This window comes from Scylla paramamosain, chromosome 14, assembly GCF_035594125.1.
Source record: "Scylla paramamosain isolate STU-SP2022 chromosome 14, ASM3559412v1, whole genome shotgun sequence".
NCBI lineage: Eukaryota > Metazoa > Arthropoda > Malacostraca > Decapoda > Portunidae > Scylla > Scylla paramamosain.
The window spans coordinates 17034923-17059922 of NC_087164.1; the positions used below are offsets into that span (position 1 = coordinate 17034923).

The 25000-nt window shown below is 42.7% G+C and overlaps 1 protein-coding gene and 1 long non-coding RNA gene across 4 annotated transcripts in view; one reads left to right on the forward strand and one right to left on the reverse strand.

The window, feature by feature from the left end:
- LOC135106953 (uncharacterized) overlaps positions 1 to 25000 on the forward strand; it is a 69233-nt gene that overhangs the window by 11540 nt on the left and 32693 nt on the right. Inside the window, exons 2-3 of one of the 2 annotated variants that reach the window (XR_010271512.1) lie at positions 8118 to 8226; positions 19889 to 22244. This is a non-coding gene — a long non-coding RNA (uncharacterized LOC135106953). Of the gene's footprint in view, positions 1 to 8117; positions 8227 to 19888; positions 22245 to 25000 lie in introns of those variants that run through there. The other variant, XR_010271513.1, reaches the window with a different exon arrangement.
- LOC135106952 (uncharacterized) overlaps positions 1 to 25000 on the reverse strand; it is a 40571-nt gene that overhangs the window by 672 nt on the left and 14899 nt on the right. Inside the window, exons 2-5 of one of the 2 annotated variants that reach the window (XM_064016425.1) lie at positions 19062 to 19197; positions 17857 to 17990; positions 11992 to 12217; positions 1 to 1867 (exon numbers count right to left, since the gene is read on the reverse strand). The exon at positions 1 to 1867 is cut by the window's left edge and continues 672 nt beyond it. In XM_064016425.1, the coding sequence (XP_063872495.1) occupies positions 1836 to 1867; positions 11992 to 12217; positions 17857 to 17990; positions 19062 to 19197 (528 nt within the window). In that variant the 3' untranslated portion in view covers positions 1 to 1835. Of the gene's footprint in view, positions 1872 to 11991; positions 12218 to 17856; positions 17991 to 19061; positions 19198 to 25000 lie in introns of both variants that reach the window. The other variant, XM_064016424.1, reaches the window with a different exon arrangement.

A 25000-nucleotide genomic window follows, 5' to 3' on the forward strand; every position in this document is an offset into this window, starting at 1 on the left:
TTTTCACTCTCGGGGGGTTGCCAAAGCGAGTCTGATTGATTAAATTCCTGGCGAACGAGCATTCCGAGCGATCAGATCTGCGTTTGTTTAGGCAAAAAAATAATTCGTTACGACTCGCAACCCAACGGAGCGAGGGGTCAGTGGAGGGGTCCTTGCTCCCTCTACCCTTCCTCCTCCTCTTCCTTGTCCCTTCCTCTGCCTCCCCATCCCGCGCCCCCAGCACAATGCAGTAGTGGCAGTAGCAGCACCAGTCCTGTGGGGGGACTTCTGGCACAGCTAGACCCTCTGTCTGTGTGATATACTGTATTGCGACACGTCCCTATATACACATATATATATAAAGTTTAACATATCCAAGTTTTATGTATAAGGATAATGCTACGTATCACACGAGTAAACGGCACACGCTCACACTCTTTCACACACACACACACACACACACACACATACACACACACACACACTGTACAGAATAGGGTGTCCAGGGATGCACAAACGCACTTTAGCACAACTTCAGCACTCCGCACCTGAGTTTATGTACACACGTGGCAAAGTTTCAATGTCACGCCAGTATAGTCTTCATATTTCCCTGGAGGCGATGTGTAATAGGTACTGTCTTTTTTATGGCTTATAACTAAAAAAAACTAAGCACAACACACCAGCCTTTCTCTTCGTCGTCGTTATCACTGTCTCCCGCTTCTCCAGCTGAGCTTGTTTTTATCGTGAAATTATTGTCGTCTCGGCAGTATTGTCTTAGTTATTTTTTTCCAGTTTAAGAATCATCGAGATACACATAATTTGAAGCACATACCAAGTGTTTCGTTTCTTCAGCACACCTTGAAACACGCACGCACACACACACACACACACACACACACACACACACACACACACACACACACACACCGGGAGGGGTCACAAGATCACAAAGATGAGCTACATGGGGTCCCGGCACACTCCTGCACGCTGCCGGTACGCGGACTCCAGTTGTCCGCGAGAGGAACTCCCACACGCCGTCACCGAAGTCTCTGGACGACGCTCGCTAGCCTTTATAACACTTCATCATGATATACGTAGGCTGTGACGGACTCCTCAGGCCCCGCCACGCCCCAGCTGTTACTCGCTGAGGATCGCGAAGGCTTTTGGAAACACAAACTCAGAACTGCGTCTTTCACAGTGATATTGGCCAGACACAGTGATTTGGGAGGAGGGGCGGAAGGGATGCTCAGGGAAGGGCTGAGTCAGGGACCGATAGCTGTGGGTGGAAAGGGGGCAGGGGAAGGGGAAAGGAGGAAACGACACACAATCTAACACTTCCTTCAGTATAACACAACACTGATGGGCTTCAGGCTCATCGCCACGTGGTCTGTTATGAGTCTGTGCAGTCTATTTATCATTACATTATTCTCGGTTCGGGGTTTGCTTGTGATGGTTATACTTCTGCCATCTGTTTTACTGCTTTGTTGTTGTTATTGTCGTGTCAGCAATTGTTACTGCTGTTGTGTTTGCTTTTGCTGCCGCTCCGGCTGCTGCCGCTGCTGCTGCTCGTGTTTCTTATTATACTGTTTATGAAAACGGCTTCACTTTGGAGAGGAGGTGAGAGAAGTTCTTTGGTTTTCGCTTTGGTGTCTTCCGCGTCAGAGAGGACGTCGCAGTCTTCCAGCAAACACGTGACATCTCCTAAAGCACTACCCAGGACTCCGTGACCTAAGGCGGGTTGTAGAGATTTCGATGCTGGAGTGGTGGTGACGAGGACATCTGATCCCTCCTCCACTGATGCGTCAACAGCGTTTATCTGAGGGCGTGTAGTACGCACAGGAGGAGCAAAGTCAGTCCTAGGGAAGAGACGGTGCGTGGGGCGCCCAGACTGTCTGGAAGATAAAAAAAGAGCAGGGATTACAAACTGCACGGGTTGCACTGGTGGAGAGGCATGTATAGCGAATACAACTTTTTATCGGTACATACAAATGGAGGCAATTCGACTGCAACGAAAAAGCCTCAGTGCTATTCCATAAAGTAAAGGAGTAAAAGGTCTGAGAGGCAAGATCAGTTTGGATTCTACAGGTACCTTGGGACTTTTCCTTCAAAGTAAGCAAATTGACGATAAACTTCTCTGTGAAAGGCGTGTTTGTGGCGCCTAACCATGCTGTTGAAATCTTTTTTTTTTTTTTTTGGTGGATTCCTCACATACTTAAAGATATGAAGCCACTGCAAAGCTACAATTATGTTTCCATACGAGGGTTTTAATCTGACAGCTTCATTTGAAGTGTGAAGTTGTTTAATTTCTTTCCTGTGGCTGGGCGGGTCCTTCAACTAAAAAAAGCCCCCGTAATACCTACAATACAGTCTCATGTTTAGCTAAGGCGCGAGGAAATGTAAGATGTACAGTAATAGGTTGTCTCAGTGTACGATAAACTATACCTATCGATTTAGTATAATAGTTAGGAAGCCTTGAGTAACAGGCCCGCTGGCATAAGGGGTGGGGCTTACATTTAAAGGTATTGTATTTTGAGCAGATACTGTCAGGTGATGCAGTCTTGTGACAGAGACTATAAAGCACACACACACACACACACACACACACACACACACACACACACACACACACCAAAGTGCAGCTAGTGTCATTAATAAACTTGCCTACAAATCGTATTCATCAGCCTCTTTGATCAGTGGTATCCATATTCTCTTACCCGCATGTGGCAAGGTAGGGGCGCTTCATTAGTAATCAGTACCACGACGCAGAACGAACGGTCTTATGTTGGTAACCTTCCCTTAAATGTCAGAGGTGTTTATTTTACTTTAGCATTTCAAAACAGTGTTTTGCATAGCGAACTTCTTTGATTTACGATTTTCGATTTTTTAACAAACCGTAACATTTTTTTTACTACCGAATGACTGTTGGTCGCTACACAGAGTCCTCCAGACACAGTCCTCTATAAACTTTAGCCCCTTGTTCTTAAACATTTTAGTCTCTAATGTAAAGGACTTTTATTACGTTACAGAAATGATCACCCGGGTCTTCATGTGTGTTTTCTCCATTATTATTGTTATGCTGTTAAGACATTTCTCAAGGTGTGGTTCATCTTTTTCGAACTTACCGTTTGAAGACTGGCACCTTCTGTGGGCCTTTTTTTTTTTGTGTGTGTGTTTTTTTTTTTTTCTGTCCTATCCCAGAACACCTCTTGCATGTAAAACTACTACTACTACTACTACTACTACTACTACTACTACTTTACCTGTGTCCACCTAAGCTCGCAATATCCCCAAAATAGGTTCCACCCAAAAATTTATGAGATTGGCAGGTGAGGTATAGAGAGGTCAAACTCCACCCTCTCCACTCTCTCTCTCTCTCTCTCTCTCTCTCTCTCTCTCTCTCTCTCTCTCTCTCTCTCCTCTCCTCTCTCTCTCTCTCTCTCTCTCTCTCTCTCTCTCTCTCTCTCTCTCTCTCTCTTTCTCTCTCACACACACACACACACACACACACACACACACACACACACACACACACACACACACACACACACACACACACACACACACACACACACACCTACTGGTCCTAACATGGCTTTTTGTGATAAGTACAGTATGTAATATGTATGGTACTACTACTACTGCCATATTATTCTTGTTATGTTTGTTATATTACCAACAAAACCATGAAAACACCCTTGAAAAACTTCCATAATCCACAATATACCCTGTTACACGTAGTCGATGTAAGCCACTGAAACGTTCGAGGATACTAAGATTTGGTTACATTGACGCGGTGGCCACTCTCACCCTCAGGCGGGTTCTTCTCTCATGAAGTAAATTTTAACCGTGTCAGTGGTAGGAAAGTACCTTCTGAGACAACTGAACTAGGTACTTTGTGAGTGTAACATCACATCACGTGGAGTTAATGGCTTACAAGGATTAATATGTTCAGGATGAGATTGATATTTATGGACATAAGAACATAAGAAAATTAAGGAAGCTGCAATAAGCCGTCAAGCCCTTACGTGGCACATCTATCTACGCATATCAACCTATCACCCCCCACTCATAAATATGTCTAATATTCATTTATTTAATTATGTACTTAGATACAGGACTCCCTGATATAAAAGATAGTGTTATGTCGGAAAAGAGGGATACAAATATCTCATATGAGGAGATGGTAATGTATAAAATGAAACTACTAGATCTCCTACGCGTATAATGTAAATAGGGCATGTAGACTATATCTGTGTTATCTCGCGGTGTTGAACATAGACAGCAGAGGGGCTGGGAAGTGAGGAGCGGCACCTGTGTCAATTATGATACCCGTATTTTGTTAATAAGCTAAACAAAGGACTTTTTGCGACATTCAGCGAAGCCGTGTTCGTTCATTTACATAATAACTTGCTAAACTCGGCTCATACTATGCTAATATTCTTAAAATGTAAATTGAGAGAAAAAAATGAAGAAGGGAGGTGGCGAGATAGCGTGTGCCGGCTGGGAGGGATGGCGGCGCTGCCTTGCACTAAATGAATTACTGAATATCTCCTTAGGCACTGTTATAAGCTAGTAGAAATATTAAGCCTGACATTAACGGAAGGATGAGATGCAAATGTAATGAATTTCACTTTGATACACGAATAAAAGCAAAGCAGAACAGGAAGTTATCGGGGCCATAAGTAATCGCTTGACCACTCATTGTATTCCATTTGTATATGAAAAGAAGGTGTTATCTGGCGGGTGTGAGGGAGCGAGGCACCAAGAAGGGCGATGCTATCAGGAAGTGAAGCGCTCCCCCGCACGACGCCTTAAAGCTGTGATTTCCGGAGATTGTTAATTAAATAATCTAATGATATGACGTGATGGTCCGCTTACTGAGTTCGTTCTAAAAAATGTTTATTATATTATACCAAATTAACTCGATGGATATTATTATCTCGGACAGATGCATGCACACACACACACACACACACACACACACACACACACACACACACACACACACACACACACACACACACACACACACACACACACACACATACACACACACAAGTGAGATCATGACCACTGGCTAAATATGAACAATGAGCAATAGTTACGGGGCTGAAAGGTCTGTGTACGAAGGGGTAGCGTGAGCCGAGTGGTAGCAGTGGAAACAAGCTTTTGATACGCAGAAGGTGGAATCTCTTAACTTTAGCATCTTATTAGAAAACATCAAGCAAAGCAAACCAATTCTTATACGTTGTGAATTCAGAAGTACTCAGTTGGAAGGACGTCAGTGTGTATAAAATATAGTGTGGCATCTCTTAACTATTTATCAATTAATAATTATACATTCGTCTTCTTTCTGCTTTTCTAGCCCACAGTCAACCTTCCTTATATGAAAAACAAGAACAAAATACTACCCATATTTAAGCGGAATAAGAAAACTGTCACTTAATGAGTTAGGGAAACACCACTTATTCACATTTAACTTGGATTGGTAGATAGATAGATAAATTGATAGACAGACGGATAGAGACCACTAAGTTAAAGTTTTGTTGGCAAGGCTTTTTCCAATCAGTGTATGAAGAATATATGTATTAAAATAAACAGTAAAGCTTTATTAACCCTGAAAGTCGAGTGTTTACTAGGAAGGTGAACGAACAGCACACGAGGGCTAACCTTTTTAATTTAGATTTTCAGCACAACGAAGTGAAAAGGCGTTAGATGCTATATATAGACTTTTTCTCAGAGTTGTGATGTTTTGATGTGTGTATGTACAAGTATTCCCGGAGCAAAAGATAGTGTCAGAATTACCAACTTTTCTATAGACATCCGTAGGTGTTTCAGTGGCTAATCAGCGGAATCGTGTCACTCAGAGATTTTTTATTCTGTTGGTTTAATATTACTAACAGGGTCAGTAGTTTCAGTAGTGGTGGTGGTGATGGTGGTGGTTGTGGTAAGTAGTAGTTGCAGTAATATTTTTTGCTGTTAATAATGATTGATAATAATAGTAATAACAATAATAATAATAATAATAATAATAATAATAATAATAATAATAATAATAATAAATTCGAAATAAGTTGAAATTGGATGTATGAAGAAGATAGATTTTCGTTGGTTGGTTGTTGAAGAAACGAATTATATTAATCATAAAATCAATGAGATGAACTTTACCATGCCTCAGGTGTCATTGATTTTATCTGATAAAACACACACACACACACACACACACACACACACACACACACACACACACACACACACACACACACACACACACACACTCTCTCTCTCTCTCTCTCTCTCTCTCTCTCTCTCTCTCTCTCTCTCTCTCTCTTTCTCGTATTCTCAACCACCTCAGGGGCCTTTCAACTTAACCCTCTCCTTTATCAGTGAATAAGAAGGAAGAGTCTAGTGTAGGAATGACTTAGGGGACGTCAATGTGGCAGGGTTTTCGAATGGCTGAAGATAAAGTGTGCATCAACAGAAAGGTTTGGGAATGACAATGGACAGATATGAATTGGGTGTAATTTAAAACCCTATTTTGAAGCCCATCTGCGCCGCACCTCCACGACATATGAAAGAGTCTAGATGAAGTTACACGAGTTTTAAAGTGACAGATTAACAAGAGTTCTGCTTTATTAACAGGAGAAACGCTCTTGAAAACCTGGCTAACCATCTCTGTGGCCTTTGAAAATAGTCGTGGGGAGAGAGCAAAACCCTTCAGAACACAGAGCTTAGATTTATGGTTCATTGTGTAAGTTAGCAGAAAGGAGGTGTTGGATTTACGCAGATGTCAAGGGAGAAATTAAGATGCGCCTAAGAAAGGAAGCGGGGGGGGGGGGGTTAGTACTGTTATACAAGAGGTAGGTTATCAATATCATCTGTTTAGCGCAGTATATCCTGGAATGTACTCTCTCTCTCTCTCTCTCTCTCTCTCTCTCTCTCTCTCTCTCTCTCTCTCTCTCTCTCTCTCTCTCTCTCTCTCTCTCTCTCTCTCTCCCTCTCAGGTTAAATAAGGATTTCCCACCCATAAGAGGGAAGAGAGGAAGGGGATGAGGCGCACGGTCGTTGGGAGAGAGGCGCGAAAATTCCTTCTTAAAGTAATATCAAAGAGGGTGTAAGATAAGAGGCCAAAGAGCGCCGTAGAAGTGTAAAGAGGCGCCGCCGTTGCCGCTAACAAGTTAACAAGATAGCGAGATATTTCCCACTTGTCTGAAAAAAAGTGAGGATGACAGGAATCTTAATAATCCACAGTCTGAGATGCTTCCGTCATAATAAGCACGTAGACAGTCGAGCAGTAAAGAAGATAAGTACGTGGTATATAAGGGCGAGGATGAGCGGCCCTAACCTCTTAAACAGGCGCCGTGAAGACCATTTCCCCCTCGTTGTTTTCCACTATGGTGAACAAGACTAAGCGTAAATAAGGTTGTTATAAGAACTTTTGCTACCTTGCCCAGTCATATAGTAAGCTGCTCATCAGCCCAAGAATGCTTTTACAGACTTCTGCTCGATGTTGGGAAGAAAAGTGGAAATTTAGTTATGGCGCTGTAGCAAAGGTCACATGCTGTCTAGGGTTACGAGACAGCGCTTCCTCGTCCACCGGCAAATATCGTGAGCTGTTATCGAACTAGAGTTTTAGACCGAGAGCTGAGTACTGTGTTGTCAGGACCGAATGTCAAGTAACCTCTAGCACTCGATTTCACAGTTTTGAGCGTTTTACTCCTATCTAAAGTTCTGATCTGCTGACAGTCTCAATATATAACACAGCTGTTTGATTTTCTCGCATATCGGAGGTCGTAAGATTAAGGAGAAACAGAGGAACATAGAGGAAAGGAAGTGTGGCCTGTAATTTTTTTTTACCATGACCAAACTACAGCCATCCACCGTCCCTCACACACACACACACACACACACACACACACACACACACACACACACACACGCACGCACGCACTATCCATCCACAGAACGTGCTAAGTGAGTCATTGTAATCTCTCATATTCCACACAGGTAGGGAGGGAGTGCGGCGTGTTACTACTGACGATGAACAGACCAAAGCGCCATTCACTATCCATTCCCACACACACTATTCATCTTCACAATGTGCTAAGTGAGTTATTGTGATCTCTCATATTCCACAGATAGGAAGAGAATGCGGCGTCTTACCTAACCATGACCAGAGGGGGGAACCTTTCACTACCCCTGTTCTTCCGTGCTAAGCGACTCGCTGGCATCTCATATTCCACACAGGTACGTAATAATTTGAGATCCTGTCATTCATTCTTGTTGTGCTGAGGTCAATTGGCTGTGTCTGACTCACGGCATACTGTGATTATTTAATGATTATTTTATAATTATTTATTGACATGACAGCATTTGTTCTTTATGAAAATTACAATGTTTATGAGTAAGGTTAATTCTTGTAGTTGTTTTTTGTATGTTCTTCCATGTAAAGCCACCAGAGTCTGTTTTACTATCTAACATGAATAAGTGACTAGTGATTTCCTGTCATCAGCTTGTATGTCATTAGTTTATCGTAATTTATCGTAAAGGTAATAATTGTTCCCGCTGTATCATTGCGTGCAAATCTTTTATTCAGTATTACGCGTGTGTTCCACTATCGTAAGAACAGTATTTACTCATTTTATCATAACCAAGTAATCACGCTATGTTGGCTTCACTGGATCGATAAACGGTACAAATTCCTCTTGTATTTAGGAGAAAAGCAATTTGAACTAAAACTTATTCTTTCTCCGAGCGCATGACGCAACACAGAATCGACCCGAGCGTAAGACCAAATAACAAGATCCGCAATGTGTTATTATCTTCTTCTTCACTCACTGTTACATGTCATTAGCTTCAGGATTCCTCGGTGTTCATGTCACACAGTCATTAATTAGGTCGCTTTGCCTCACCGTGTTTGTGGCGCGGCGCTGAGAGAGAGAGAGAGAGAGAGAGAGAGAGAGAGAGAGAGAGAGAGAGAGAGAGAGAGAGAGAGAGAGAGAGAGAGAGAGAGAGAGAGAGAGAGAGAGAGAGAGGTTGGTTAATGAGTACAAAGCTGGAAACGAAATAGATAGATAGATAGATAGGTAAGTAGGTAGGTAGATAAATGAGAGAGAGAGAGAGAGAGAGAGAGAGAGAGAGAGAGAGAGAGAGAGAGAGAGAGAGAGAGAGAGAGAGAGAGAGAGAGAGAGAGAGAGAGAGAAGACCAATACACTGTCGGAATATATTACATCAAGTTAATATTGTTCCCCAAATTAAGTTTAAATAAAATGCCAATGTCTATCACAGCTAAGGATCAGAAAATTGCCTTAAAAATTTATATCTGACCTTTGTATTGTGTGTCCAGTTGTTGTAATTTGCTGTCTTTTTATAAATGATGTCCTCGTATATTTTGCTTGTCACGAAATTGTCACGTATTCTTAAACGCTTTGTTCTTTTTATCAAGCTCACTTAACATCCTCTCGTGCAGATGTGAGCATGTAATGATGTACAGTACTTGTGGCCAGTAAACTATCTATTTGCCTATTTATCTACTTATATATGTTTATTTTTTTATCAGTGTCTATCAATCTATATATCCGTCTATTCATTTTCTGTCTATCTATCTATATCTATATCTATCTCTATTTACTAATCAATCAATCAGTCAATCACCATATCTATAAGTCCATCTATCTGTCTATCTATGCTTATCTGTTTATCTGTCTATGTATCTATCTCTGTACGTATCTATCTATCTGGGTATCTATCTTTATGTCTGCCTCAGTATCTATCTGTCTATCCATCTATGTATCTAATCGTCCAAGTATCTAAGACAAACGAACACTACAGAGAACCAAAGGAGCAAGTGGATGTCATATACTACTGCGTACTAGTGAAGAAAGACATCGCCGAGGACAGCCACGTGACTGACCTTTTGATTGGCAGGCTTATATGTCGCTTGCTCTCAGACATCAGTCGTATGTCAAATCACAAGATTCTCTCTCGCGTCTCCAGTAGTCAGAGCAAGTGTTCCTGTGATTATATTCCTCCCTTCGTAAAGTGAAGCTCTTTGAAACCCTTGATTTGCATTTGATACATTGAAAAATCTTGTATTCTTTCTGAAGTAAATGGTTGGGATGCAGAGTTATTTCCTGTTGAATCTGTTTTCTGTCTTTGGTCTGATTACTGCTACGAAGAGAGAGATGTGCAACACAGTTTTTACGTATTGTTATCGGTAATGGTTGTGTTTCATCACAATTCGTGTTTTTTTCAGTTTGTAGTTTATTTGTAACCATAAAGCACGTATTCTTAAACGCTTTGTTCTTTTATCAAGACTGTTTTGAAAGGGAAAGAAGTGATTACTCTGATTCTCATGAGTGTTTCATTCTGTTCATGGTGAAAAATATTTGGTAAACCACCACTAGTATCACGAAAACACTCTTGAAAGCATTAAAGCCTGGTAAAGAGAAGTTGACCTAAGACGGCAGAGTGTTTGGGAACGGGGTGCTAAGTCCCTAATGGGCATTGACAGACGTCTCTTTCGATAGAAATTTTACGATTATCGAGGTGGTGCCGCAGTCCTCTGAACTTGATTTCATCTTTTCATTTCTGTCAGGCGTTGGTGGTGTTCACTGCGTCTAAAACTCAATTTCTCTTCTTGACACTTAACGTGTGCCTCAGGGAGAAGATGTTTTATGTCACTCAGCTATTCTCATCCTCTGTGGCACACCCTACCGGGCTGTAATTTACTTGAACAGTAATTGGAAACTTAATATTTGATTTCATACTCCAGTAGCACTTCTAGCTGTGAATCTTAACTGGTGTGTGTGTGTGTGTGTGTGTGTGTGTGTGTGTGTGTGTGTGTGTGTGTGTGTGTGTGTGTGTGTGTGTGTGTGTGTGTGTGTGTGTGTGTGTGTATGTGTCAATCAGTTAAGAGCATCAGTAATACCACCTGTAGTTCGCATCACACCACTCGGCAACATTCTCTCTCTCTCTCTCTCTCTCTCTCTCTCTCTCTCTCTCTCTCTCTCTCTCTCTCTCTCTCTCTCTCGTGCCAGCGTTGCCTCGATTGCATTAAAGACCGCGACTCATCAGCACCAGACAACTCTATTTAGCATTGGTAGCATATTGTTTCCAGCACATTACGACTACGCGCTTTGGGGATAACTGTTCGTGGCGGTAGAAATCAGACACACACTCTTGACCATTTCCGTTTCAGTCCTTCAGTTATGGCATTAACCTAACGTACTGTGGTGGAAAACGGGCATATTACTACTCATAGCCACGTGTGGAAGCATTCGAAACCAGCAGCACGTATGTCATAGCTCTGTCCTCTCGTTGCGTCCCCGTCCGGCCTGCCCCGAGAGTTATGGGTCTCAATGCAATAATGCCATGTTTCACCGTCCCGCGAAATCGGTGCTCTTTGCCACATAATAGATCCCCGCCTTGGCCTCCCGTGGGAATCTGAGCCCCCCGCCAGCCATGCCCTGGAAGACTAATGGTGGTGCGCACACGGTGGCGGCGGCAACAGACTCACGAGCGGGGCGGCGCAGGCTGACGTGATGGCTCCTTGTGGACTCGCCGGTTCTGCCTCCCACGTGGCGTCCTTTATTTGTCACCACGTTTTACACCTGCTGTCTACCCCCAGCCACCCGCACTACCCTAAATGTTACACCCTCCTGTCACGTCGTGCATTCCTGCATTTAGCACACTATTGCACCAATACATACGAGTACACCAACGCACACGCACACATGAATGCACGCACACACAAACCGTCATCCGTCTTTTACCTTCTAATTTTGTGGATGAACCCATATCTACGTCTGTCTTTGGATCTTTTAATCTTATTTTCCCAAATTCAGTAATCGTATTCTTCGCTCCTTCAGTCTTCACATGTCGCTCTGAATGCATTCCGTACTCGTCTTTCAAATGGAAAATAATGCAGTGTATTAATTCAAATCGCAGGCATTGTTGTGCATGTATTGATGTAGGGTGGACGAAGGGGTCGATGAGGACTTAGCTACTTACCGTAAAAGTGTTCGCGACTTTGCAGGGAGAGGGCGGGTCGGTGGGTCTCCAAGGCGGTTTCCTCTGTCTTGTTGTAGAAGAAGCCGATGGAGGCTGTGCAGCGGAGGGACATCACGTTTCGGGGAAAGTGATCATGTGTAGCGTGGAAATGAAGACCCAGAGTGGTCGTTTCCAGCCCCTCGTGGTCCATGTAGGGCAGATAACGCATCAAGTACTGCTCGGGCGCCTGGCGGGAAAAGAAACAACATATTTAGCGTAAAGAACAGAGTCATACAAACTAACATATCACCAAGAAACACAAACGAGTATTGCTTGAGTGTCTGTGGCAGAAAAATGGAAAGGTTTTAAGAAGTGAGACTCATAATGGTAAGCATATTTTATCATTTAGGAAAGGAGGATGGCATTAGACTACATAAACCGAAAAGAAAGTTACATATATAAATGCCTCTTCCCCCAAAAAAAGATTCCAGTCATGTTGTAGTTGAGGAAAGTCCCAGTCGTGTTGGCCAGTGTAATTCTGTCTTAATAATCCCCTTTTAAATCATCTGAGCCCTAGGTGCTAGAAAACAACCAAGCAAGTTTCCCAGAAGAACCTGTATAAACGGACCGAGGGATGATATAAACATGATGAATTGCCTGGAAAGGATACAAAGGCGGTATCCCCTAAGCCGGGTAGCACAGCACGGGTCCTGTCATGGGAGGCGGGGACTTTGAGTCTGGCGGGTGCTGAGGTTAGGAGCAACGAGGAGACAAGACAATTTATCCTTCCAGCTGGAGGCAAGGGAGGGTGGGATTTGCAGGAGGCATCTGACAGTCCTGTACCCTCCACCCCATCTGTCGTCCTCCGCGTACTCCCTTCCCCACCAACTCTTCCTCCTCCTCCACACGCGGACTGGCCAGAACCAACAAAAGAAAAGTTAACGTTGACTTTCTCCCCACTCATGATGCAAGCCTGAAGAATCTTGGAAATTGTAATGATGCAACTTTGGACCAGAGTTGGCCACGTCAGGATATGAGGTTTTTGTTGTCTCAAGACTATCCCGTCCTCTTTTGTCTCCGCCGCATCAGAAAGGTACTTAAGTTATTTTTCGAGGGAATTGCTTTCGTATTCCCTCTTTCTTGGATAACCAAACGAGGAATTACGTGTTTACTCCATTTGTTTTATTATGGGTTCGGTTTCAAACTTAATGCCATCGTTTTATGTTGCTGCTAGTGGTGATCGACACTCATCATCATCATCATCATCATCATCATCATCGTTAGCATCATCGCAATCTCATCACCAAACAGCCTATTACCATATTGCCATCACGATTATCGGTATTTTTTGTCATCACAACATTCATCATTAACTTGTCTCTCACCATCTCCTCTGTCACAGCAATTACTGCCTTCACTCACCAACACCATTACCACACTCTCATCATTACCAAACATCACTACACCACCATAGTCATCACTGACTTAAATGGCCACTACTTTCCTCACATGATATCACCATCTCAATCATTACCAATCACCAGTACTATCATCACCTCCGCCACTACCACCACCACCACCATCACCAGGCGGAATCCGCTAGAGGGAGAGAGAGAGAGATAAAACATTCGTGGTGTTTTATACAGTATTCTTTTTTTCCTTTTTTCCGTCTGTATACGCGTCGGCGACCCTGTTCCTGTCGCGGCGGAGTGACGCTACACAGCGACTCTAGGTATTTTATTACATCTTGGTCCCCGAAGAAAACCGGGTGGTGTGTCTGCTGGTATTTTTTGGCGGCGGTGGATCACGGTGCGCCTTCCGTATCTTGCCACACACCTCTTGTAGTTTCCCTTACTTTTCCCCGTGACTATACTTTTGTTCCTGTATTTATCACGTACGTATCTCTGCAGGTAAAGTGGACTGCCCTTAGTGTTGGTGGTGATGGTAGTGGTGATATTGGTGAGAGAGTGAGAGAGAGAGAGAGAGAGAGAGAGAGAGAGAGAGAGAGAGAGAGAGAGAGAGAGAGAAGAGAAGAGAAGAGAAGAGAAGAGAAGAAGAAGCAGAAAGGGAAGAAAAGTAGACAAAGAAAAGGAGGAAGAAGTAGACGAAGAAAAGGAGGAAGAAGTAGACGAAGAAAAGGAGGAGGAGGAAGAAGAGAGGCGAGAATTAGTGAACGATGAAAATTAAAGTGACCTTCAGCTTAAAAAAAACAATCCAGCAAACACTGAGGCCAGGCGGTGTCGTGGGAGGAGCGGCGAGGCTCCGGCGGCGGGGCTCCATTTGGCCGCCGTCTGCTTCATCAAATATTGGGCGAGGAAGCTTGTGCCTCGCCCACAACACCTGCAACATTTCTCGGTGTCCGCCGAGGTCACTCCAACACTGCAGGCAACTCGTTATTGTTCCAGTTCCTTAAAGTAAACTATTACGAAACTCGTATGACGGAGCTTAGATTAGGGATTTGTGTAAAAAAAGGAATTGAGAACTGGTATATAAAAAAAAGTGCGATTATTGCTTTTCTATGAATCGGGTAACAGTTCTCTTTATGTGAAGGTGTTGAAAACTTTTGGTTTGTTTTGTAATGACGAGAAACCTGACATTAAAAGGGGAAAAAAATGTGTGAGCAGCTGCAGGCGAGGGAGGGAGGCGTCCCATCATCACGCTACACAATTTATTCACTCTCACAGAATACAGGGCAGAGCCTCATCGATTAAATGTCAAGCATCTTTACTTTAGGAAGTTATTCATAGATAATTCATTGCGTAAGTATATGAATATGTATGTATTTATCGATAAATGGATGCCCGTTTCGTTTGTATAGTACATATATATTCTGACACACAAAAGGAAACTAAGGAAAAAAATACAAACTGCTCCTGCCCAACTGCCAGACTTTTCTGCTTTGAAATCTTTATGTGTATCTAAAATATTTCCAGAGTTCTGTGTAGCGTTCAGTGTAAAGATTCAGTTTCCACACATTTGATATAGTATTGAGAAGCCCCAGCTGGACAGTTTTTTTTCGGTTGCTGTTTTCTAACGTGAATTTTTAGAGGAAAGGTTCCTAATGGAAAAAGGAAAAATGTTTTAAATCATAACACGTACAGTCGTTTATCATAGAGCACTCATTTTGACAACCCTGAAATATTCTTTGAGATGTCCAGCTATACATGCAAATGAGAGGTCAGTCATGTAGATTATTGACCTCTTAGGTGAGTTCACACGTTGTCAATTTAGCGCTACATTGGAGTTTTCGAAATAACTTCACGGAAATAATTGCTTTGTTATGCCAGATGCAGTATTGTAAAACCAATGGATTATAAACGGAAGCAAGTGTGACCGGCTTACAGTGTTCTCTTGCATTCTCCAATCGATTTCATTCGCCTTTCATTCATTAAATATCTCTACTTCATGATAAACTTATGACTACATTTTTCCACGTGATGCGTGCTATCAAGCTTGTCTAACCGCTGGCAAATAGTTTTTTTTTTTTTTTTACCTCATTCGCTTAATTCAATGTCCGGTAACTGAAGATAAGGAAATCGAAAGCCGCTGTTATATATATTTCTTTTTCTTAACGCACGCACAGTAGACAATTACCGTCCCGTCGCCTACACTATTTGTCATCCCATTGATATGCCGCAATAAGGCGCACAGTTCTCCCGAAACTCTGAATATACTTTTATTGATCATATACATACTGATACAATTGCTCAGCAAGCAGTTCCGTCTCGCTGCGTGGTTTCCTCACACCTAGCCGTGAGCCGGCAGAGGTCATGACGCACTACCTTCTGATCGATCTTAACCCACCTGTGCCCGTCTTGCTAATACATGAGTTATATAATATTCTTGCTCCATCACTTTCACTGACAAAACTTGCAGTAGCCATTCCTGTGTTTCCTTGGTTTTTCATCTTCCCGTATTGTACAAGATTCCTTCAAGACAGAAAGTAAATTCCATTGTCTTGATCATATTTTATGCTTGCTTTCAGTTTCATCTATACTGTACCATAGGACATGTTTGATCTTAAAATTAATTCTAGAATGGAAGTAATTTCAAGTTTAATGTGATGTTTGTGTGTGTGTGTGTGTGTGTGTGTGTGTGTGTGTGTGTGTGTGTGTGTGGCTATTTACACCATGATAAGCAGAATGATGATAGACCCTAACCATGGACGCTTCGAGGTTAGACAAGACTCAAGTGTACAAACGTGATAAGGAAGTTTCATCGTGCCGCGTGTATTAGAAGGGTGGGAGCGGAGAGGCGCACGCTCACACGGACTCTGAGAAAGACAGGTTAGGGAGAGAGTTATGAAGCCCATGTTGGTCTCCTGAAAAAGATGGTTGACACTGAACGAGGAAGATGTATTGGGCCCAAAAAAGGAATCGGGAGGAAGGAGAAAACTAAAGGAACGAGGTCAGGAAGGCAATGGAGGTGGCGCTTCTCTCCCTCCAGTGTCTTGTTCCTTCAGGCTCAGGATGGCTGCTCGCTATCCCCAAAATTACTGTCTTACCTTCAGGATCCACCACACATTTAGTAGTGACTGATGTAGATGAGGAATTGATAATGACATATCTTGTAATATTGCTACCTGGGGATAAAAGAAATGACCTGGGGCTTTGAAACACAAGTGACGAAACCTCTGTATTCACATCAGTCAAAATTTCAGCTATTTGATATGTTGCAGCTATATAATAGGGAGGAGCAGTAAAACGAAGATAGATTTGACTATGGCACCATTACTGTCTTTAGTCTGTCAACCCGGGAATTGTTCAGTCAGCAAATCAATGAATCATTAGCTATGTCATCGCATCTTCGTTATCATTAAGGAGGTGCATACTTAGAATAATAGATTTACGTCTGGGAATTCATAAGCGAAAATATTATCACTAATAGACACTACTGAGTCACGTAATCAAGGCGTTCTTCCTTCCAACCATTGACAAGAGGCTCCCAGATTGTACAAACAAATCCCGTAGAATTAACTCTGACCTCCTCACTATGGCGGGACATTCCTAGACAAGCATGCTTATAAAGACGTAGTTCTCTCGTATGGATTATTCTCAAAGACAGGAGAGATTACTAGGTTTGCCGTGTTCTTAATCCTTTCCCTGTGATATGCAACGATTCACGACACCAAGCACAATGTATGAAATCTTTATAAGCATCTCCAAGAAAGAAAAGGAATCAGAATAGGTTTTTGAAATTTCTAGCCAGTATAGTGTTTGAAAGTGGCTGTAGAATAAGAAGAAATTTCTCAGAGTGCTTAGTGATTAAGGAAATTGCAGTTAAGCGTTAAGGGTATTTTTTCCCAGTTGATGAAGTAGAAGACTTGTACATCTGTAACCGGAATCATGAAAGCACCACTCTAAACCCCAATAGCTTTCTCTGGAACCGGTTAAAAGGCACCGATACTTTTCAGAATATCCATGTCTGAATATCGTGTAGAACAGGATATTGCCAAGTTGATTTTCTTTCTATTTTTCAGTTTGTCAGATTGTCTTTATTTCTGTTTCTCTGAAACTTCTGTCTGGGTTTCTTGTCCTTTTCATATATATATATATATATATATATATATATATATATATATATATATATATATATATATATATATATATATATATATATATATATATATATATATATTTGCGTATACTTGTCTGTTTTAATTTTTAGGCTTTGGAAGTCTGTCTTTGTGCCTGTCTAAATATCATCTTGTCTGTGTGTGTGTCTACTTGCTTATTTAGCCCTCATCTCTCACTCTCTCTCTCTCTCTCTCTCTCTCTCTCTCTCTCTCTCTCTCTCTCTCTCTCTCTCTCTCTCTCTCTCTCTCTCTCTCTCTCTCTCTCTCTCTCTCTCTCTCTCTCTCTCTCTCCACCCCGCCCCGTCACTTACCACCCTGTCGTTGATGTACCAGGTGAGGGTGGCCGCGGGCTTGGAAGGGGCTGAGGTGCAGTTGATCCTCACGATGTCGCCTGGGTGGTAGCGTTCCCTGGCCCCCTGCACGATGGGCTTCTCTTGCGGAATTTCTGGGGAGTTAAGAGAAAGTGGGTATGAGGGACTCTGAAGGTAATGCGCTGACAGAAATGAGTGGATATCGTGTTTTATTCGGTGTTGTGTATCAGTTTGGAAAGAAAGAGTAACCGTAAAACTAGAGGAAAGGTGATAAGACATTAATTAAACCGAGGTCGTGAAAGGAGTAGAAGAAAACATGACGCAATACAGGTTAATTGAAATCTGCATGCTCCTCTCGGTGGATTTAATAAAAAGGCAAGGGAAAAAATTGTGTCATGGGTACAAAACTTGATACCTTGTGAAAAAAAAAGAAAAGTAAAAAGACAATAAAGAAATTTGATTGGAGTGGAGAGAAAAAAAATCTAATGAAACTGAAGAGAACAGCAGCAACAGCTAATCAACATAACGAAAATAACAAATAATACAAGAGAGGATAAAGTTCAAGAAGCTCGTGTAGAGAAAGAAAATATATATATATAGGAAGAAATAGAAGGGGACGCCATTATACTTCGTTACAAATTCGCACTAATGGTGAAGAATTAAGAAGAGTAAGAGTGAGTAATGAGTGCGAGTAAGAAGTAAAAGGAAGCACGTGGCATATATCTTCTAACACGAGTAGATAGCAAGAGAATCAAAAGAAAATAAAGAGGGAATGCTGAATGACGAGTTTGCATTAGTGGCGAAGCAGTATTGAGAGCTGGAGTTTAATTGAGTCTTCGAAAAAGGAGACAGGAGAATAAGACAAAAAGAGGAAGAGAAGAAAGGTATAAAATGGAACGCAGGTAGAGGAGGAAGAGGAGGAAGTAGAGGAGGAAGAGGAAGAGAAGAATCCAATGTGAATAAAAAAAAGAAGAAAAGAAGAAAATTATGATTGAGCAAATGATAAAAATAATGAGAAGGACGATGATAAGAAGGGAAAGAAGATGAAGAAGGGGATGGGACAAGCGATGCAATTAGGCCAGAGTAAGAAGCTTGCATTAGCGGTGAAGAAGGAACAGGAGGAGAAGTTACGAGAGTCATTGAGCGGAGTGAGCGAGGCACGATGAAAAAATAACCACTTGGGATGACAATATGAGTGTACGTACCCACAACAGTAAGAATGGCGTGCTCCACCAGAGTATTGAAGGCCGGTGCCTCTGCTAAAACTTCACACTTGTACCTTCCTGAAGTAGCCAGTTCCACCTCTCGCAGCTTCACCACCTGGCCTGTGCTCTCCTCCATCTGAAACGAAGGACAGGCAGGTGAGCTTTCCCTTCTGCTAGATTACCTGTACACGCTTTTCTTGTTTTTTTTATTTTTTTTCTCACCACTGTAACATGGGTATTAGGCCACACTTTATCAATTTAAATCTTAGTCTTGTTTACTTTATTTCTTCTCATCATTTTTTTGTTGTTGTTTATTTTTTGTTTTTGTTTTATCATATGCAATACATATACACGTGCATTTCTTCACACACGTTTTATCAGTACGGGAGTCTTAGCCTCACCGCAGTCACCGTTCATCTCTGCCGCACCAACTTTTCGTCACTAGTACTTCTCACCACGGTCATAACACAATACTACTAAAGCATTCTCTCTCTCTCTCTCTCTCTCTCTCTCTCTCCATGACTGCCGCTCATCACTATTACTGTTATATTTGTTACTGATCTTGTCAGTAAAGTATTGTATGCGTTTTGATCGTTGCCATTGTTGTTGTTGGTGGTGTTGTTGGTGATGGTGGTGGTGGTGTTGTTTTGGGTGTTTGGTTGTTGTTGGTGTTGGTGTTGGTGTTGTTTGTGGTGGTGGTGTTTTTGTTATTGCTGTGTTGCCTTTGTCGTTGTTGTTTTGGGTGTTGTTGGTTTGGCTTTTGTCGTTCTTGCTTTGGCTGCTGCTGTTGTTAATGTTGCTGTTGCTTTCTCTGTTGTTGGTTTCAGCGTCTGCCGATAAAGCGAGTGAATGGCGACGTCTCCACCTGAGGGATGAAGGTCGTGGTGGGAACCTTGCCGGCGCCTGGGAGTCTAATCAGAGGCGGAAACTCATCAGCGGGCAGCTCCTCCAGAGGCTCCTCAAGCCGCCGCGCGAGTGGGGACGTGCTCGCGCTCTCGGCTGATTCTCGCACCTTTGCAGTCTGTATGTGCTCTTTTTTTTCGCGTTTTCCGAGCCACGGTGCCTGAGGGAGATTGAGTGTTTATTCCGCGAACTCCGTGAGGGCGTGTAGTGTTGCGTGGTGTCGGGTGGAAGATGCTCACTTGTCTTCCACCCACGCACGCCACCACCTGCCTCACCTTTGTGCACTTTGCCACACAGACATTCCAATTACACTTACAAATTGTTTGAGGACGAGGGTGGCTTGGTGGCTTTGTAGTGCTTGAAGTAATATTAATCCTCCCACCGGTACCCCTCCCTCCCTCCCTCCCTCCCTCCCTTCCTCCCTCCGCCCTCCGTCACTCCTTCCTGATATCTTCTATAACGTGCGGTTCATGAATATATTTGAAGGCACAAGGGCGGATCTCTCTCCCGGGAAATGGCGGGGCGTCAGTCATCAGGTAACAGTCAATACTGGGATGAGGTGTAGGATCGCTCGCCTCGTCTCGCCTCGCCGGCCTGCTTTCGTCTTCCTTTCGTCTTCGAGTCTTCCTATGTGACTTTGTGAGAGGGAAGATAGATTTCACCTTCTCTTCACTTGATAGTGTTGCAGGAACGGTGCCTAGTTTTCCTTTAGATTGCCACCATTCAGAACAGCAGTGAATGGTGGCTTGTGATGTAAGCAGGAGTTTTCAGTGTACTTGACTGGAATTCGGTGTTTAGTGTAATTTACTAATGAGTTACCATAAAAGTATAATATAGACGTACACGTTATTCTAGGGTAGTTAGTGGCTATCATGCTGGAGCAGATGATGGCAAAATAGTTTGTTCAATCTAATTTAGTGGAAGATTGTGTTCCCATTATCTCAAAATTTTTGAAGTATAACCCTTAATAAGAATATATAAACGTACATGTTAGTTAAGTAGCTTGTTCAAGGTTATTTAGAGAGACAGACTGACATATTTTCATTTGAGTTTTTTGAACGAGGAACGTGAAGAATAGAGGTTGCTCAGCTTGACTCAGCAACACTCGCTGGCCACTCGTCTCGCGGGAAACTGTGTCTCAGGCAAAGATCAAGACAAACTTTCCTTTCTGCATCCACTCTTTCCTTCATGACTGCACAAGATTTCCGGCACTTTCCTTAGTTGAATGTTTTCGCGTCATGATAGTGGAAATTGTGTCCACACCCCGAATCTTGCAGCCTCAGAGGGCAACGCACCGTGCTCATGATAATGCTAATCTTGGCAGAATTACGCGAGTGGCATTACTAATTATACGCCGGGTGAAATTTCTGGACAGTCGTATCTCCGTGAAAGTGGAGTCGTTCAAAAAGCGTCGTTAAATTTGCTTCGCTGATTGTCCTTAGGAACGCGTGGCTGTCTACTGTGCCGGTTCGTGGCCATTTCTTGATGAGAAAGAACTCTTTCCTAACACCTTGCGTACGGTCTCTTTTGTTGTTCATCGCCGATTCTCCCTCACCGACCACTGCAGCAAGCAATAAGTACCAGTGTTTTTTTTCTAATTGCTTATGGAGGGCAATGGGTGTAGCTGTGGTAACTAGGATAAACCATAAGGTGAAATAAATGGGAAAAAAGAACGGGCAATAGGTTCAAGCCCAAGGAACCTGTGATAAAACAACATGATAAGCCTTTTCTTCAGTTTAACATAAGGGCTTCCACGCTCAGGAATTAAAGACAGAGAGAGATCTTCAAATGTTAATAGTCCGTTGATATGGAGCGAAGCGTCACAGTAATACTAATGTAACTGCATCGCCTTGTCATTTATTGTATCCAAAAGACCAGTTGTATTAACTATATATTCGAGCATTAAAAAAATTTCGCGCATATCTTCAATGTTATAAAATGGAGATATCTTTGATTAAAATCTTCACATTTCTGAGTTTACTTAGCATTTCTTATTTATGCTCCTTGAGAGAGGCGAGCGAGTCACAAATATATTTACGGAACAAAATGTGTTTTCACAGGGAAGGAGAACTAAGAGGATCCTGATATTAAGAAATTAATAAGGACTCTGAAGGGGACCTGACATTGTTGTTGGAAGTGACTGGGTAGTAGGAAGAAGGAAAAAGGCGGGAGGGTTGCCTGCGCCAGAGTTTACCGCTGAAGAAGATAAAAGAATGAAGATATTGGTAAACTCCAGCGTGAGGGAGACGGGAAGGTGTGAAGGGGAGGCAGACGTGAAGGTGTGCCGCAGGTCTGTTGCAGCACACACCCGGAAACAGTGTACACATGCTATCAGTAAAGAATTCAAAGGAAAAAAAAGACGAAAAATGGCGACGAATCCCTAAGTAGTAACATGATAGAAGATTGCTATTGACACGAGATTATCTTACGAATATGAGAAGTTCATAAAATAATTAGCTTTGAACTGTACCTCGTCTATGCAGTGAAAAGAAAATGCAAAGTAACAGAAGTACAGCACACAAGTGTAGAATTTCTGGAGGTGTGTTCATGGTGATAATCAGTGCCCTACTTGCCGATGGTTTTGTTACGACTGTCAATGAAGGAAGGTGAGTGACTTATGAATGCATTATCCCACCTGATCATTGTAATAGATATGATGAATGAGTCAGGGGGAGAAGGAAGAACATTCCGTGCTATTCCGTGTCTGCAGATAATGTTTGAACACACATACAGTGTTACCAGGACTGCATTCTGCTGCATTTCAAACCTACAGTTGAAGACGCACGCTTTGATATTTATTCCAGACGTATTGTGTGTTAGTGGAACTTCAACTATTTCCTTCTAAGTAAAGTTTAAGTCATTGCGGAGAGGAACACACACTGCGAGGTCTGACACGTGAACTGTGGCTTGGCAATTACTTGTTTTTTCGTACCAACCTAAAGGAGATTATCCTGCGCCACCGGTGTCCTAAGCTCCCAGAACTGTACTGTCTCCTGCCCGCGCGTCGCCATCAAACGACGTAGTACTAAGAAAATTATTAAGCCCGCTTGACCTATCGTGTAATTTGCTTCATTTTATTCATATGTTTATTGAGATTAGATACTGTACTTTCACGCAGCAGTCTACTTATCCTTACCAATGCTACACGGGCTGCATTGATCGGACACACACACACAGACACACACACACACACACACACACACACACACACACACACACACACACACACACACACACACACACACCTGGATGTTATAATCAGGAACACCAACCGGATTATGCGAGTGGAATTTTTCATTTAACACTTTCTCGGTTTCCGGCGATGTGGGTTTGTCGTTAACACAGCCTTACTAGTATTAAAGACAGGCCATCTCGCTAGGACGGTTCTGCTCCCTGTAGTTGTGTGCAGTTCCGTTTGATTCATATGTAGGGTTGCGCTGCTGTGGTGCTGTGGTCTTGTCTTCACGGGTGCTGCACCACCACCACCACCATCACCACCATCACTATCCTTGTTCTCGCTTACACGGTTCAATGTACATGCTTCTTAAACTCGAGGAGTTTTGTTCCGGTTTTGTGTTTGTTAGGGAGGGCATCGATTAACGCCGTGTGTTGTTGTTAGTGAGAAGTGAAGTCAGATTAACTTTTAGTCCGTAACGTGGAATTTGTAAGTTTCAATTCGGTGTATTTTGTTTTGATCAGATGATACTAATTTTATAGTGAGCTTTGTGGTGGTTGCAGTGTTTTAGGAATTAGCGGCTGGGAAACTAATGCAAAACAAAATGTATCTTGGGAAAATTCTCTGAAACACTCAACATACACACACACACACACACACACACACACATACTAGTTCATGAGGAGTTTCGTTTCATTCGATATGACGAAGAGTACGTATTTAGTTTTATATTATTATGTTACGTGGTTTTCAGCTTTCCATTCATACCATCATATTCTCTTCTACCTGTTGTCAGTATTCATTCACCTTCCAACAAACTGTATTTTCCTTCTTCCCACCCCCCTTACTTTCGCCTTTCTCTCTCTCCTCACTTTTGCCCCATTCTTCTATCCCATCCTCGCATCCTATACTTTTCCCCTTCTGTGTCCTTTTCCCACAGATGGCTTTTCTTCTCTATCCATGCTCACCCTGTTCTGCTTCCCCTCACTCCCTCATCCCGTGTCACCCCCAGCCACCTGCCGCCAACACACCGCGCAGCACAGGCAATTGTGGCTCGCGATCAAAAACACTAATAGGCTGGAAAAGGATACACACTACTGCGCTCGCGCACACACACACACACACACACACACACACACACACAGAATGGTAGTAACAGTAGTAATAATAGTAGTAGTAGTAGTAGTAGTAGTAGTAGTAGTAGGAGGAGGAGGAGGAGGAGGAGGAGGGGTGGTGGTGGTGGTGGTGATGGTGGTGGCAGTGGTGGTGGTAGTGGTGATAGAATGATAGAAGTAGTAGTAGTAGTAGTAGTAGTAGTAAGAGGAGGAGGGAGGAGGAGGTGAAGGCAAAGACGGTAAGCCGAGGATAAAATTAATGTGTTGATGACTTACTTATCTAGATGAAACAGTGTTCACGCTCGGAAAGATGCTGCACAAACGGCCACTTGCCATCATCCGTTTACTCTCCGTCGCGTGTCCCGGTTGAGGTAAAGTTCTTATGTTCGCAAGGAGAATTTTCCGAACAGCTATATAACTGGGTCTGTTTAACTTGTTTCCTTTTGTGGACATTTTCTGCTCGGAGTGTTTTATTGTTCAGCCCTTGCATTAGCTGCCGTTTTTTGTACATGTCAGTGAAGCAAAACAAGGGAGTCCTTTAAACAGTTGCTTTGCTGACGACCAATTTCAACAAGTTTACGCATTTACTAACCTATATAACATAAACAACAATTCTACTCTACTGAAGGCAATTTTGAAACTTCTCACATATACATGTATTTGGAGTCTGCCGTTAAAGTAAACATATGGAGAAGTAAACATATGAACGCTGCGCTTGTTTGCAGAGTCCGCGACTCTGCAAACAA